At 38.6% G+C, this 16,942-nt stretch overlaps 1 protein-coding gene across 18 annotated transcripts in view; it reads right to left on the bottom strand.

Annotated features, from left to right (window-relative positions):
- svila (supervillin a) overlaps nucleotides 1-16,942 on the bottom strand; it is a 268,368-nt gene that overhangs the window by 143,249 nt on the left and 108,177 nt on the right. For 13 of the 18 annotated variants that reach the window (XM_063044309.1, XM_063044308.1, XM_063044312.1 and 10 more), the window contains 3 exons: nucleotides 10,672-10,735; nucleotides 6,855-6,896; nucleotides 5,393-5,481 (listed from right to left, as the gene is read on the bottom strand). In XM_063044309.1, coding sequence (XP_062900379.1) covers nucleotides 5,393-5,481; nucleotides 6,855-6,883 — 118 coding nt within the window. In that variant the 5' untranslated portion in view covers nucleotides 6,884-6,896; nucleotides 10,672-10,735. The remainder of the gene's footprint in view (nucleotides 1-5,392; nucleotides 5,482-6,854; nucleotides 6,897-10,671; nucleotides 10,736-16,942) is intronic. The other 5 variants (XM_063044320.1, XM_063044319.1, XM_063044322.1 and 2 more) reach the window with 2 other exon arrangements.

Here is a 16,942-nt window from a genome sequence, read left to right as displayed (position 1 = left end):
TTGTTGCTCTGGAGCCATTGGTCTCCAGGATGGGCTTCAATCACCTCAGTGCTAAAATGGCTCTGCAGCTGAGGACTCAATTTCGGGGATTCTGCAGTTAATTTTCTATGTATTATTTGTTTACTTTTTAAAAAACTATTTGCACCACATGCAAATTTGTTGTGTGAGGTTTATCATGGATTCTATTGTACATCTTTGTGGGTGCTTGCAAGAAGATAAATACTAAGATTGTATACGGTATGCACACTTTAATAATAAATTTGAACTTTGAACCTTAAATTTACTGCAAATGTTGGCAATCTGAAATTAAAACAAAATGGCTGACCCCATCAGGTCAGCTGAGTACCAATGAAAGGTTAACAGCTCAAATGTTAGCTCTATTTCTCTGTCCACAGTTGCTGCCCAACTTATGATAATTTCCAGCATTTCCTGTGTACTTTAATTCTTTAAAAAGTGACCAAAACTTGTTATTTTCTAAAATTCACACTCCCAACAATGGAGCAATCCTTTCATGCTAAAGTTCTAGCAGTAGTCTCAAAGACCGACTCAGTCTCCAATGGAGAAACCAGTTCTCTTGGTTTGCTGAACAAACAGCCCAGTAGCTCAAGATGGCAGAATGGCTGATGTCATCCATCTGCATACAAAGTCTTTGCCCTTTCTTCTGAATATGTAGTATTATGAACAATTTGTCAGGCTTTCTGGATGATACTAACTTTTTCAAAACTACATGCTGATTGACACTGGGTTGGACCTCTCTGCATGTGGCCTCCTGCCTGGCCTTGTCACCCATGGTTCTGGCCTGCTGCACTAATTCTTTTGGATGTAGAAAGCCAGAGAGGCTGACACTGCCATCCCACTCCTCACCAGATAGTTACATCGCAAGGTTAAGGGATATCCATGCGGTGAGGAATCCCCAGGCTGAGCAACTGTCCAAGGCTTTCTTTGAAAGGTTGTAAAACAGTCAGAAATATTTTAAAAGAATATAATCTGTTTTTAAACTAAAACATGTTAAAAGTACATTAATACTTTTAATTCCCTAGTTTTTCAAAATAAATTGAAGTAAAGCGTTTACCTTTTGCCACAGGGCCAGTGAGGCTGGTATTCTATCCTTTCCTTGTGCACAGCTGAAGACTATGTGAAGTGCATGCAGATACTTTCATCACTGAGTCACTGCTCTGCCACTGAACTGAACAGCAAGTGCAACTGCAGAGCGGAGAGTCAGAACCACGAGTGGCGATTTCACAGGGAACTGGCATTAATGCAGCATATGGTCTTAATCCTTTTTATACTTTAAAACTCCAAATATTGTGTAGTTGTTACATACAGGCAAATACTATAAACGTGGTGCAAGTTCTAGATCAGGGGTGGCCAGCCTTTTACATTCCATGCATCAATTTTTTCACGCACAAGTTCAGATGCACCATACAACTTTTGAACCCCCATTCAATTCTTGTAAAAATGTTAATACAGACATATTTAGCATTTTTACATGATATATTGATTTAATATAAAAACAAGATAAACATCACCTACCTTAATGAGACTTTTAACAAATATATTGTCTTCTTTTGATTTCTTCCTTTTTCTTAATGACATATTCTTTCCGTAACTCAGACCCAAGCACTAGCTTCAGTTTTCCTTCTATTTCAGTCTGATGTTGTGTTTTATAGTGTCTGTTAAGATCATGTATTCTACTATGTGAGAAAGTGTTTTCACAAACAATGCACAATGGTTTTCCTGATGGACCCGCTATAAATAAGAACTCATTTTCCCACTGTTCATTGAATTCACACTTACTATCACTTTCTGCTTTTCTTTTGCTCATTTTCTTTTGCACTGTGATGGGTAACTGAATGTAAGAACAAGGCTTAATTTTCGAAAAAGTACAAAACTGCAAATGTTCACAAAGGATGAACAAAGCACAACTCCGTAGCGCACGAGTGTCAATTGTAAACTGACTGGCAAGAACCTGTGACGCACCGCTGGTGCAGACGCCTGGCGCCTCAGGATCAAACAAGTATCAAACGTGTATTGAACAGTTATGGAACGACTGCAGAACAAAAGTCCTTCTTTCTTAGTTTGACTCATTGAACATTTTTTAGAATTGAAAACAGATCAATGTGAAAGAAGACAACATTCGCCAAAAGATGTGCACGAAATAGTGAAATCACTAAAAATAATCGCTAAGTTTTAGATTTATTCTCAGTAAAACCCATTGCCAGCTCTAAGCTACTTGAATTCCCGTTATAGATTTTTTTTCCTACAAATCGGTTTTTGGTAAGTACTTTTTGCATGAGTAGGCTTATTTTTTTATTATTATCACTGGTGTGCAATGCGCCACTTCTAATCTTCCAATGCGCCACTTTTGGCACATGCACCATAGGTTAGCCATCCCTGCTCTAGATGTTCTCCTTACAGAAGGATAATTCAGACATTATTTTGACACAACTTCTTGAGAGTAGCTCTTAAAAAATTAAATTATTGATGATACATATTTTAAAAAATATTTCTTATATTTGGTATATTCAGAATTGAAACTCCATATTAGTTTTATTAAAGATATTTATAATGGCTGCTGGGGAAATCCTGTACTTCTGAGCGTTTCCTCTCACATCACAAAGACATGTTAGGTTAATTAGCCATTGCAATTCCTCTTGTGGTAGAACTGGGAAGAATAGGTGGAACTGAGGAGACCAGGATACTCCCCTCACTTGTGTACCACGTAGACAATTCCCAGTCCATGTCAGTTTATTATTCCAATACTGTAAACTCTAACATTGTTGGCACCTTATTGAGAGTCTACAGAAATGTGAAACACCATATCCACTTTTTCTCTCTATGTATTTCGCTCATCAGATTCTCAAAGAATTCCAATAGATTAGACAATTTTCTATTCATAGATCCATGTTGACTCTGTTTCGTCCTTTTCTTTTCTAGATGATCTGTTTTTACAATTATTCATTTTCATACTACTGATGAAAAGCCAACAGATAAATCATTCCAGGTTTTCTCTTTTTCCTTAAATAGCAGCCATCATCTGCTACTCTGTAATTTGCAGGAAATCACTCCAGAATGTACAACGTTCTGAAAAGCATTAACTGGTGCATCAGATATCTGTATAGTCACTTCCTTTTTGGATGTAGATCATTGGGTATTTGGGATTTTAAAAAATATGGCATTCAGTCTTGCCACTGGTTTCCTTCAGTTTCTCATTCTCGGTAAACATTTGTTTTTTTGTGTGTCTTATGTGATTGTTGTTTAATTCTTCAAGCTTTTCACTATTCCCCATTATAAATTCCCAAGTCTCTCTCTGACAGGTGTCCATATTTGCCATCGCTCATTTTCCTTTTTTGCTTCTCTCACAGATGGTTTTAAAAGTCTGTTTTCATATATCTCACAGATGGTTTTAAAAGTCTGTTTTCATATGTCTCATCAGTTTACCATTATGTTCTACTTCCTCTTTATCAATTTCTTGGTCCATTTTATTTGAGCTTTAACATACTCCTAATCATTTGACTTAATAATATATTTAATTTTTTCTTCTTGAATGGGCTATTTTTCACAATTTTAAGCCTTTAAAAAGGTATATACACTGTCTGTCCATTATACCTTCTAATGTAGTTTCCGGTTGCCCTTCTAAATTTGTGTAGTTTCCTTTGTTCACATTTAAGAATCCCATTTTAGATTAACTGTATCCTTAAAAATTCAAAATTCATTATTATGGCTATGCTTCCCTAAACCTTTGGAACAAGATTTTTTAAAACTAATTATATAACAATACTAGCGATAGAAGACTTTTCTGCAGTGGATTCCTCAATACATTGATCTGTTGTATAGTGCATGAACTGATCCTCATTGCCATCAATTAAACTTCTTCAGGATATGTGAGATACTCCATGATTATTGTATTACCTCATGCATCTCTAATTTCCTGATTTATACCATACTCCATCTTAGAACTGGTTTATAAATAACTCAGACCAATCTTTTCTGGCCTTCTGTTAGCTCACCCAACTGATCCCAATTCTACACAATTATCTGCCAAGCCACCAATGCTCTGACCTCATCCTTAATAATAGTGCTACACCACTCCTCAGTTTTAAAGGTCAAAAAGAGCCATTAGGGCCACTTCGCTAGAATGCAAATTTAAATGTAATTAATCTAAAATTACTACAAAATGTAGTGGATACAAACCAGCCCATCTTGGGGAAAGCCTTCCCACCATTGAGTACATCTACACAGAACACTTTCACAGGGAAACAGCATCGAAGACCCCCACCACCTACACCATGCTCTCATCTCGCCACTGCCATCATCGGGAAGGTGGCACAGGGGCCTCAGGACTTACACCACCAGGTTCAGGAATAGCTATTACTCCTCAACATCAGGCTCTTGAACCAGGGGTTAACTTCACTCACCCCATCACTGAACAGTTCACACAATTGCCTGCAAGAAAACATATCTCAGGGTTGTATATGGTGACAAAGATGTACTTCGATAATTAATTTACTTCGAACTTTTGAAAATAGGATCCTGCACTTCATTTACTTGTCTTAGTATCAAAAGGATACTATGCCATCATAGTTCTCCTGAGGCATTTTAGTTTAGTGTAGAGCTCCAACTTTAGTCCCCGGTAGAAGACTTGCAGTTAACATTCACCTATTTCCTAGCAATTTTTGCAGTTGTCGGTGAATAAAGGATTAACCACTGTTTATACTTCAGCCTAATAACCCTCAAGAAAGTGCCATTTTGTTGAGGTTCTTTGAATACTGTGAAATTTGTGTAAGCAAATACAAAAATTGGAATTACGTAAAGAGACAACAGCCTTTGTCTGACATCTTGTAACATCAAAAATAAAGAATGAATACTTTGAGCAGAAACCTACTGATGTACAATTGGGCGGCTGTGCTTTTGTTTTTAAATGACAACAAATCCAACTACAGCAATAGTGAATGTTGTTACATTTGATTTCCTCAAAATCCATCAGATTAGTTAAAAGTTATGTAAATGACACTTGAATAGAACAATCATTTCAACTGTACAATCATCTGAAATAGACATTTCAATTAACAGAGATTTGCAATTCGCCCTCTGAGCTCTGCATCATTATCAATTAGTCTAGTGGACCATGGTAATAGTTACCCATAACGTTTTTGGGTCATTTAGTATTTGTGACCTGACAGCTATCAAAAATACTGTTTCTCAAAATACTTAATTCATAGCACAAATCAGCTCCTCTAATCCTAAAGGCAGTGGATCTTCAGTACACCCAAACAACTGAATCTCAAGATAGCATATGGTATCACATACATACTTTTATAACAAATTTACGTTGAACTTTGAACAAATGTCCCTTTTCAACTCAATTCATTCAAAGCACCATGATACTAACCTTTAGGAAGCACAGCAAATAGATTTGTGTCAATATTCTTTGTTTTCTTCGCAATATCTTTGTCTTCAGAAGAGAACTCCTTCTGGAAACTACAAAAAATAATTTTTTTTAAAGTTCCAAAATGTAAAAGTAATACCAGAATCGATTGTGTTTAAGGTAACATCATCATTTAATAGGTTTATGTGCAATCTTAAGACAACGAAAAGGATGCTGTTTCTCCTCCCCACCCAATGACTTCAGTTCAACTGCTTCCTGTTATTGAGCTAGCTTGTTAATCTTAGTAGTTGTAAAGTAATTGGCTTCCATATTTCTGTCTAAAGGAGAAGTATATAATTCTTTCATTTAATTTTACTACTACTGTAAATACAATACATACAGTACTGGCAAACATCTTAGGCACATTATATCTATTAGTTAGGGTGCCTAAGACTTTTGCACAGTACCATTTTGTCAACGTGGACTGGAGAGTGAGTTTGTAAATCTGGCGGGGGGGGAGAAAGGATATTGAGAATAGCGAAGGTGGAGCGCCACAGGGGTGGGGTGGGACAGGTGGCAGAGAAGGAGTGTGAGGGGCAAGGGGTGATGTGTGTGCAGTCACACCCAGCCCCGGGACACCAGGCAAAGTCACTTGATTCCAAATAATCGGTTTATTGATCATTACAGAATGATTCTCTGGTGCTTCCCTCCCCTTTCCCCTTTCCCCTTTCACCAACCATGATTCCCCTCTCCCTGTCACCTTCCCACTCTCAGTTCGCAATAGAGACCCGCATCAGAATTAAGTTTATCATCACCCACATAAGTCATGATTTTTTTGTTGGGGTACAAACCCTAAAATTACTACAGGATTGTGCAAATGTCTTAGGCAAAAGTCTAGCTATATATACGAGGGGTGATTGATAAGTTTGTGGCCTAAGGTAGAAGGAGTCAATTTTAGAAAACCGAGCACATTTATTTTTCCTACATTTAACACACTTAGTCCAGCAGCCGTGGAGCATACGGATCCCCTTCTTTGTAGGGGTCGGCATCTTGGACCTCCAGAAAGTGGTCCACAGCAGGGGTGATTGATGTTCGTGGCTTAAGGTAGAAGGAGATGAGTTACTAACTTCAAACTTTCTGCATTTTCACTCAAAGAGTTGAACTGCACATTCTTGTAACGAGAGCTGTATAACTCATATCCTTCTATCTCAGGCCACAAACTTATCAACGAGGTCCAAGATGCTCTCGTTACATGAATGTGCAGTTCAACTTTGAGTGATAATGCAGAAAGTTTGAAGTTAATAACTCATCTCCTTCTTCCTTAGGCCACAAACTTATCAATCACCCCTCGTATGCATAAGACTTCTGTACAGCACTGTGAATACATTAATTTAATCATTTTAGGACAAGTTATTTTCCAAGCTGGTTAATAAAAATCAAAACTATTTATCTAAGACAAAAAATGAAAATGTATTTTTTAGCTCACCGACTTAATCCATTCTTTGAAACCTTCATCGCCAGTTATCACCTTCCCAAAGAATCAATTTAAGTTATTTTTAATGGGGTGGGCTAAAAAGTTATAATCTATTCCATTCAATCACACCAACAATATAATGATTACACTGTACGATCTTCCCATTCTACCTCAGTTATCAGATAGCCATTTTAACACTTTGAAACTTTGCAATGATACAAAAGATATTGCGCAACTCCAATCCTCTTCCTTCCCCGAGAGCAGCACAAACTCTTGTAGCCTTCTGCAGTTTGATGATCTAATACTTGCAACCATCTTTGAATCCATTCCATTGCCTTTGCTTGGTGAGCAAAACAGGAGCACGCTCCAATAGTGATCTCAATACTTTATAATGCCAGTATTCCTCAGAGTCCTCACACAAGAAATTAAATATTCTATTTACTTTTGCAGTCGTAGTGAAAAAGAAACCTTAGTGTTGTATGGAGTTGATCAAATTCTTGGTTGAAAAGTTAAAACACTTGGAAAACAATTCAGTTTGAGCAGAGAGATAGCCAAAACAAGTAACAGATGAAGTGAGAGCCCTTAAAGTTTTGTGTCTTGGGAAAGTCTGAATCTGTTTGCTTCTGCAAATTTATTACCCTGTGGTGCAGCTGTGTTGTGTTGTGTTCCTAATGGATTCCTGAAAAGCACATTGCCTATATAGTTCCCACAGTGGAGAACAAATGTGGAAAAAAATGACTATCCACTTGAGCAGAGAACAGAAGGAAGGTAATGCGGCAACAAAACCATGATAATGGAATATAAAACTACCAAAAGTGAAATGAAGTGCAGGAATACAGTAATAGGATTGTGAATGGCAAAACTCTTGCACTTAAGACAGTAATGCAGAGAATGGATATTATGCAAAATATATAAAAGACAGCAGACTTGGTACATCTTTGATGCACCAGGGTAAAAAAGCAAGGAGTATAAATTAAGTTTGGAGATAGATTAGTGACAGGAGAGGGATAATTTCACGTTTACTTGATACCACACACTACTCAGTACAAGAGTACAGAAACAGAAATCCTTTAGTAATGATACCAAATTAACAAAGTGATAAAAATAAACAGGAACAGCCCTTTTGGCCTCCTGTTTCAGTTCCATCATTCAGTAAGAGCTTGGCTAATCTTTTATCCTCACTGACCACAAGTCCCTTGTTTCCCTACTTATCCAAAATTCAATGGATCTTTGAGGAGCTTAGCTTTATGAACTGGCATCAGAAATTTAGTGGGAAAATAGTTTGTATCCTTTAAGGGAAGAACCTGGTGCTTCTGCTTAATCTACTTCACACTATACAATGCTTAGAATAGACAGGCACCCAATAACTTAGATTGTGCAAAAAAATACAACTTCTCCAACATTAGATTAGATCATCCATCTTTTGAAGAACACATCCAAATTAGGTCCTCCAAGAGGACCACAACCTTGTCGTTGGGTTGGAGGCTTGCGTGCCTCAACGACCCAGACAGCTACATTGGCTGGAGTCAGGGTTTTATGCGCTGGCTCTTGGGAGGGTCACCCATGCCAAAGAGTAGAACCCAGACTAACAGTGGTCTAATGGTCCTGCAGGTTCAGGGGTTCAGCTCAGTGCTGACAATCCTGACAGGCAAAGGAAAATTATTATGGAAACAACAATGAAGAATTTTTCTGCAACTGAGTGTGACGGTACTCCTGAGTCTCCACACGGGACTTACGGGACTTGCGTGACTGGCAGTAGTGAAAACCAAGAGGAAGCTACTGACATGATGAAGGAAACCTTGAACAGGGCCAGGGATGGAGGACCTTCATTGCTGCCCTAAATGCCAGTGGCGTAATGGGCAGTAATTATATAAATTAGGTAAAATTATTGCTTTTGTTAAGAACTCATCAGTAAGGTACCATCCAGGACATGCCTTTTTCTCGTTACTGCCTTCAGGGAGAAGGTACAGGTGCCTGAAAGCCCACACTTTAGTAATGGCTCCTTCGACTCCACCATCTGGTTTCTGAACAGTCCATAAACATTACCTCACTATTCCTCCTTTGCACTGTTGTTTATTTTCCCCTTGTATTAACTGATTATAATTTGTTAATTTAATAGTAACCCGATTCTAACTCTAACAGTTTAAATTCAAACTGGAAATTCCTGAGCCAGACCTGAAGTAAGAGTAACCTATGGAAATATATGTTTCATATCACTCTTCAAGACAGGTAAAATAGGAAACTTGTCCAAATAAATTAGGAAAGGAGAGGTGGCTGAGGAGATGCTCAGAGTATAGTCTGGACATATTCCAATCAGAGTAAAAAGTGTCATGATAAAAGCTGCAGTCCACAGGTCAGCAGAAATATAAGAAAAACAAACCTCAAAGGAGCAATATGATTGTTTTGCAGAAGGATACAAGGCATAAGTAGACTTTCAAGCACACAATGGTTAAAAAAAGGCAACAGATGTCATGCAGATCAATCAATGTCAGAATTCTAAATTATAACAACTTTCCCATAGCAAGAGTGCAATCATTCCACCGGCTTCTGCCATTTGACATCAAAAATTTCAGAGAAAATTTTGTGACAAGTGGGTCTCATCAACTGCCGATGAGAGAAGACCTTGATTTAGAGGTCAGTCTCATTCAACAGCCACGTCCTCAGCAGCTCAACTTGAAGCAGATTCTGACCCGCCATGTCAGATGATCGCATCAGCAGGCATGGAGGAATGCAAGTTCAACTCATTGTCAGTGTCTGTGCTGGGGTCGCTACTTTTGGAACATTGCCTAATGGCAGAGGGCTTATGCTCATTGTTTCTGAGCTCCGAGGATCAAGCCACAACAAAAATCTTTACACGCCCCTCCTTCTAAATCAATGCGTCTTCTGAACAAAATTTCCATGATGGAAGTTCAAGATTATCTAATGTTGCTTACACACAATCTTACTTGAAATTTGGATGTAAAGCAAAGCAAACAAATTGCTAGGATCCAGTGGTTGGAAAGGCACGATTGTTGTGGTTCTAGGCCAGGTGTTCCCAACCTTTTTTTTAATGCCATAGACCAATACCAGAAAGAAAGGAGTCCGTAAACCCTAGGTTGGGAACCCCCCCCCCCCACCTGATGCAGGCAAATGTTTCTGCAAATGATTCACAATGCCTTGGCAAGTGAAACAGTCCATGCCTGAATGCAATAAGACTTGTCCACGTTCGGGCATGAGTTAATGTTTGGCAAGTAAACACTTATATCACAAAAATACCAGGCAAATGCAACAGGTAAATGTAAATACCAGATGTCTCACCATCTATCCTTGATATTCAATAGCAATTCCATTTCCCAGTCTATTACCGTCAATAAGCATGTTATTTACAGGAAAACTTGGAAGTGCATTATGGACTTCCTCCTCCAAAACTAAAAATACTAAATCTGAGAAATTCTTAGTTGGCGTAGATATAAAGTTTTGCATGCAAAGAAACCAATAATCTGCCAATGGTCACTAAAAGCTCACCGAGGAGAAAATACAAAGGACATTTGTACCGATTGAGTCTCCAAACTCTCTCTTAGTGTTCTTTTGCAACTTCACTCTGGAAGTTCTCCCTTAACAAGAGCAGAACATGATTTTAATCTACATTCCTTGGAATTGAATGTGGAAGGATTGGGAACACCAATTCGAACATACCACTTCTCCCCACAAAATCCAAGCTTGACAAAGTAGTTGAAGTCATCTTGTACCTGAGACCATATCCCAAGGAATGAATGCTTTCAGAGCAGGAAAAAACAAATAATAGTACATGTTATGTGGATCAGATTCTGAAAATGAATAAATATTGTACCTTAGAATCCTTTTCTGAAATAGTATTCCTCTTCCAAGTCCAACAGGATGTTCTGCCACCAATTCTGAAACAAACAGAAAGGTGTCTATTGTTCTCCATAGAATGTGTCTATTCTCTCCATAGATGCTGCTTGAGCTGCTGAGTTTCTCCAGCATTTTATGTATCTATTGCTCATTCTCAACTTGCTCTTTCATACCACCCCTCCCTTTTTTCCTCAAACACCAACATACATATGTAAACTTTCAGTAAATCACGTAAATCTGAAGCCAACCTAGCATACAATCAAGAGACTCCACTAAACATACTGGCCAATATCATTGAATTACGAGGAGGTTACTGATTAATTTTGATTTTCTTCAAAGATTCAAAACACATTTATCATCAAAGAATATATAAATTATACACATTGAAATTTCTCTGCTTACAAGCAGCAACTTCCCCCTTAACTTGTTTCTGACCCTTCTCTCATTTCTTTGTCAAATATTACATGATGGCCATTCTTTTTTACTGCAATGAATACTGTGGGCCATAAGGCTAGATCTTAATTTCACATATTACTGTATTTCATTATTATTCAAAATGAGTATTCCGTACAACTGAAGGAATGTCCACTTAAATTAGTGCAAAGCCACCAAAAAGCAAAAGGTGTTCCCTTGAATAATGTACAAATTACAAGTAATACCAACTTGTAAAAATAGTAAAGAATTGTGAAAACTATACAAATAACAAATCTAAATGAAATGCTGTGATAGGAAAGCATCCATCAGAGATCCCCATCACCCAGGCCATGCTCTCTTCTTGCTGCTGCCATCAGGCAGAATGTCCAAGAGCCTCAGGACTCATACCACCAGGCCCAAGAAGTTACTACTCTCCAACCAGCAGGCTCTTGAATAAAAGGAGATAACTACACTCACTTGCCCCATCATTGAGATGTTCCCAATGATCTCACTTTAAGGACACTTTATCTCATATTCTCATTATTTATATTTGCACTCTAGGTGACCTTTCAATGACCTGTCGGTTACTATTCTATAGATTTGCTGAGTATCTCTGGAGAAAAATGAATCGCAGGGTTGTATATGGTGACACATGTACTTACAGATATATTTACTATATCTGTACTAAAGCACACACACACCCCCCTATCTGACTGAATAATGTGAAATAAACTTTCCACAGTGATTATTATGCAATTGTTAAAGAATGGCATGATTTAGTGTTTGGCCCACTACTTGAGATACAAGATTGAATCCCACCATGGATGCTGGGAAATTTAAATTCAAGAAATGAAATAGATCTGAAATATAGAAACAAAACTCTCAATAACACTAAGAAGCAAACTGACTGTTGTAAAAACGTATCTGGTTTCTATTCTTGACCGGTTTAGCCTGTGTGTGACTAGAGTCTCAACAGCATGGGTGACCTTCCACCACCTCCACAACATAGGAGAAATTGCAGAAGGACAAATGCCAGAACTTCCAATGAAATCACATCCTGCAATCAATTAAGAAAAAGTGAATGCCATCATACAAGGATGCAGTGGGATTGGATGGGGAGGTGGGGGCAGTTTTGGTGACCATGGTCTTCCTCATTTCTGCTTAATTATTCATCATAAATAGAATCATATTGACTTGACATCATGGTTATTTTGATGGATTAAATAGCACATGACACATTTGAAAAGAATTTATTCCTTCAAAAACTTGTATTTATTTATGACATGATATGAGCTGATCCATCAGTGCAACAGAACCCAATTGTACTACTGGAAAACTACCAGGGTAGTTCCCTTGATCCCAACTATTAGTATTTAGCTAATGGAGTAAGCATATTTAGCTGTTCCCTCATTTACACAGTTTTAGTCCCAAGTATACTTAATTCTGAAGCATCCGGACAGCCACAAGATATATACATTTTTTTAAAAATTCTATCTTTCATTGTACTGAAAGTATTATCTGATACTAAATATCTTCCTTAGAAACACACAAGAGGGGATTTTGAGGATTTGAAGTATTCATATCAGGTTTTAAATTTAAAATGTACTTAACTTACTTAACAAACTAAGCATTTAACTGGGCTTTACCAAGTGCTGAATAGGCATTGTTATCAATTAGCAACTTCGACTTTTTTAAAATGGTACATTAATGCCATGTCTGACTGCTGAGTTCTCTAGGTATTGACTGAGAGGGTCAATGTTGTGTATGTGGTCTTTCAAAAAGGAATGACAGAATTACAAGAGGAAATTATTAGCAACATTTAAGCTTGGGACTAACTGAACAATGGATGTAAATTGGTTGACCTTTTTAAAATTTGTTTAATACAAGATGGATGTCGCTGATGAGGCCAGCACGTATTGCCACCCTCCTTCTATTCCCCACTCTGGCCTCTAACCTCTTCTTATGGTGCTGCTCATCCTTCCCTTTTCCTTATGGTCCACTCTCCTCTCCTATCAGATTCCTTCCGCTCCAGTCCTTTACCTTCCCTACCCACCTGGCTTCACCAATCACCTTCCCTCGCCTTCTTATTCCGGCATCTTTCTCCTTCCTTTCTAGTCCTGAAGAAGGGTCTCAACCCGAAGCGTCAAAATTTTGTTTACTTCCATGGATGCAGCCTGACCTGCTGAGTTCCTCCAACATTTTATGTGTGTTGTTTAGTTATTGTTGGCCAAGAACTCCAATGGTGCAGTTGGATACAGTGCTCTGGCACCTATAGATGAGGAGGTTCTCATTCACAGAGATGAGAAGGAACTGCTTTTCCCAGAGAGTGGCGAATCTGTGGAGTTCTCTGTCCAATGAAGCAGTGGAGGCTACATCAGTAAATATATTTAAGACGAGGTTGGATAGATTTTTGCATAGTAGGAGAATTAAGGGTTATGGGGAAAGGGCAGGTAGGTGGAGATGAGACCATGGCCAGATCACCCATGATAAATGGCAGATCAGGCTTGATGGGCCAGATGGCCTACTCCTGCTCCTCCTTCTTACGTCCTTATGTACAGTGATGGTGAAGAAGAGCAAAACATTTTTAAGTCATCAGATGGATGACAACTTACACCTGCAACACTGAAGGACATTTTACTCAGAGGGGCCATGCTGGTTCGCAAGACAGCAAGCCCATTACTTTTATTCTCCTTATTGCCAATGTCCTTCACCTCTACTTTGAATCTTATTGCCATTTATTTTATGAAAAGGCAAGTTACAGCGACCAGTTAACCCACATGCGCTTGAATGAAGCTTCAGGATAGTAACATTCTCATCAGCTTGCTGCTTTAGCCACTGCACGAAGCAGGAGTTGAAACACTGGAAAATGATGCTGAAGAAACATGGACGACCTTGGACACTGCATTTTACGGTCAATAAACTTTGGAAAATTATGCCCAGTATACCCAAGTCCTGCATCATTAATATCCAAAAGAAGTACTGGTTTACACACCTGGAGGAAAACAAAATGCTGTAAACACTCTCCAGTCTCAAAAGTAGCTACTCATTACTGTACTCTGTCTTCTGTTCATTGTTGGTCAAAGGTTGGTCATCACCCAGCGCAATTAACAGAATGGCTCACGACACAGTCATATCCCATCCAGTCTGGAGCGGTGGAAGATGAGTATAACTGGAAGGAGGAAGAGGCTCCAACAATAAGCCCATTCTCAACACTGGTAGAGCCTTGTCTAAGTGCAGAAGTGGAGTTAGAAACAAACTGGAGGAATAGACTACATAAACAAGGAAGGTGTGTTTTCTTTTAAAATCAAACATTGTTGAAGCCTCAGATGGAGTATTCAATTCAGGGCATCACAATTTACTTGAAGTCCTTGGAGTAGGCGTAGAAGAGTTTTAAGGCAATGGTACCAGGAGATTCAGTTATCTGTAGAGATTCAGAGTTGTGGGACTGTGCTCCTTTCAAACCTGACAGAGTTGTTCAAAATCACAAAGTTAAGCTATTAAGTCCCACCTAAGCGCAACTTTGTATTTGAATCAGGAACTATCTAATTCAATCTAAGTACCTTTCTTAATATCATTGTACATCTTAATTACTGGCAAAATACCCATTCTACTATTGGATTGAATTAATATAGATATGGCATCCCATTCAAACAGCTTTGAATAATTATAGATATAATGTAATGTATATATTTTTCCTTATTCTCTTTTAATGTCACTTTCTACAGCTCAATCACAACAGATTCTGTAGGTGCTGGAAATCCAGAGTAACACAGAAAATGCTGGAGGAACTCAGCAGATCAGGCAGCTTCAAGAATAAATAATGTCGACCCAAAACACCGACTATCTATTCATTTGCATAGATGCTGCATGATCTACTGAGTTCATCCAACATTGTGTGTGTGTTACTTTCCAAATCTGGTTTGATTTCAGACTCATTATTCCACTGTAGACTTCCTGGTTTGGAATCTGTAATGGTTATTTCAGAATCCTTCAAACTGATTAGTTAACAGGACACACTGATGCTTTCATTTGGGTCAAAGCACCCTTCCATTTCGCTCCCCACTAACACAACCTCAATCATGTGGTAAATGAATGGACAACAAGAAATTTAAGGAATAATGGGCAACACATACAAGATGCTAGAGGATCTCAGCAGGTCGGCAGCGTCTATGGAAATGAATAAACAGTCTACGTTTCAGGCCGAGACCCGTCATCAAGACTAGAGAAAGAAAAAAAATGAAAAGTCAGAATAAGATATAACGTGGTAGGCGATAGAGAAACCGGGAGAGGGGGCGAGGAGAAGTAAAGGGGTGAGAAGTTGATTGATCTGATAAGAAAGGGTGAAAGATCACAGAAGAAAGGGAAACAGGAGCACCAGAAGGAGGTGATGGGCAGATAAGGAGATAGGAGATAGGGGAGAGGGAAATGGGAATGGGGAATGGTGAAGGAGAGGGGTGTGGGGCAAATACCGGAAGTTCAAGAAATCGACGTTCATGTCATCAGGTTGGATGCTACCCAGATGGAATACAAGGTATTGCTCCTCCAACCCGGATGTAGCATCGTCGCGACAGTAGAGAAGGCGATGAACTGACATGTTAGAATGGGAATGACCGTAGAATTGAAGTGGGTGGTCACTGGGAGATCCTGCTTTTTCTGGCGGACAGAGCGTAGGTGCTCAGCAAAGTGGACTCCCAATCTATGCCGGGTCTCACTGATATAGAGGAGGCCACACCGGGAGCACCAGGTACAGCAGATGACCCCAAAAGACTCACAGGTAAAGTGTCGCCTCACCTGGAACATCCGTCGCAGCTTTCAGAAAATTCTGATTTATCAAGTCAGAAGAACAGTTTGAAAAAAACAGCATCTCAATAGCTTCACCAGAACACAATGGTTACCATGCACAATGAATTAGCAAAGCCATCCAATATACAATTTATTGTACATATTCATTTGTGGTTCTTTATTCGCCAATTTAAAAGTTCAACTTGAAGATCACCTCAGTTTGCCACACTCCTAATTTTCAGCTCTATCTTACCTACCCCATGTCTACATCATTGTGCAGACTTAACATGCAGTGGATCCAAGAAAAAGTGCTCACTGAGAACAGAACAATTGCCAATCAGCAATACATGGGTTTTCATCTACATTAACTCTGAGATATTAGCAGGCAAGGAGTTTTATACCTACAAAGAAAAAAATTGTAAATCTACTTTTGTGAACTGGGTCAGTACAGCTAAAAAAGAACATGCATTCACACACACAAATAATAAGTCTATCAATCACAGACACACCCACAACCATTTACACATGCTGAGATACGGAATTCAAAAAAATCTTAATTGCATGTGCATGTAGCTTTTTTGTTGTGTTTTATACAACTAAATGTATTGTATTTATACAGTTTTTTAAAAAAAACTCTCTTTAGAATGGGCTGGATTTGTGTAAAATCCAAGTGATGCGAACATTATTTAAATCTGATTCAACCCTTTCACAATATGTACAATAAAGATGCACTTACTCCCCTCCCCCATTTCTACGAAAGCAGACGGCAACACAGCAATCCTTTAATACGACAAATGGATCTAGAAGCTCAGAACTAAACATTTGGAACAGAATTGGATAAACTGTAATCTAATCGGTGATAAAAGTGTACCTATTAAGATTTAAGTTAATACATATCTATTGTTTCCTATTGCCCTTGAAAGCAGAGGGAAGGGGAAGGAGAGAGAGAAATAAAACAAGAGACAGTATAGAGGAGGAGTACTTTAACGATAACAGCTCTGAAGCATATTTTTGGTACCTACCTTGGCCACGGCATGTTACTGTTCGTGCAT

This window comes from Mobula hypostoma, chromosome 3, assembly GCF_963921235.1.
Source record: "Mobula hypostoma chromosome 3, sMobHyp1.1, whole genome shotgun sequence".
Classification (NCBI taxonomy): Eukaryota; Metazoa; Chordata; class Chondrichthyes; order Myliobatiformes; family Myliobatidae; genus Mobula; species Mobula hypostoma.
This window is presented reverse-complemented; position numbering and strand designations above follow the sequence as displayed.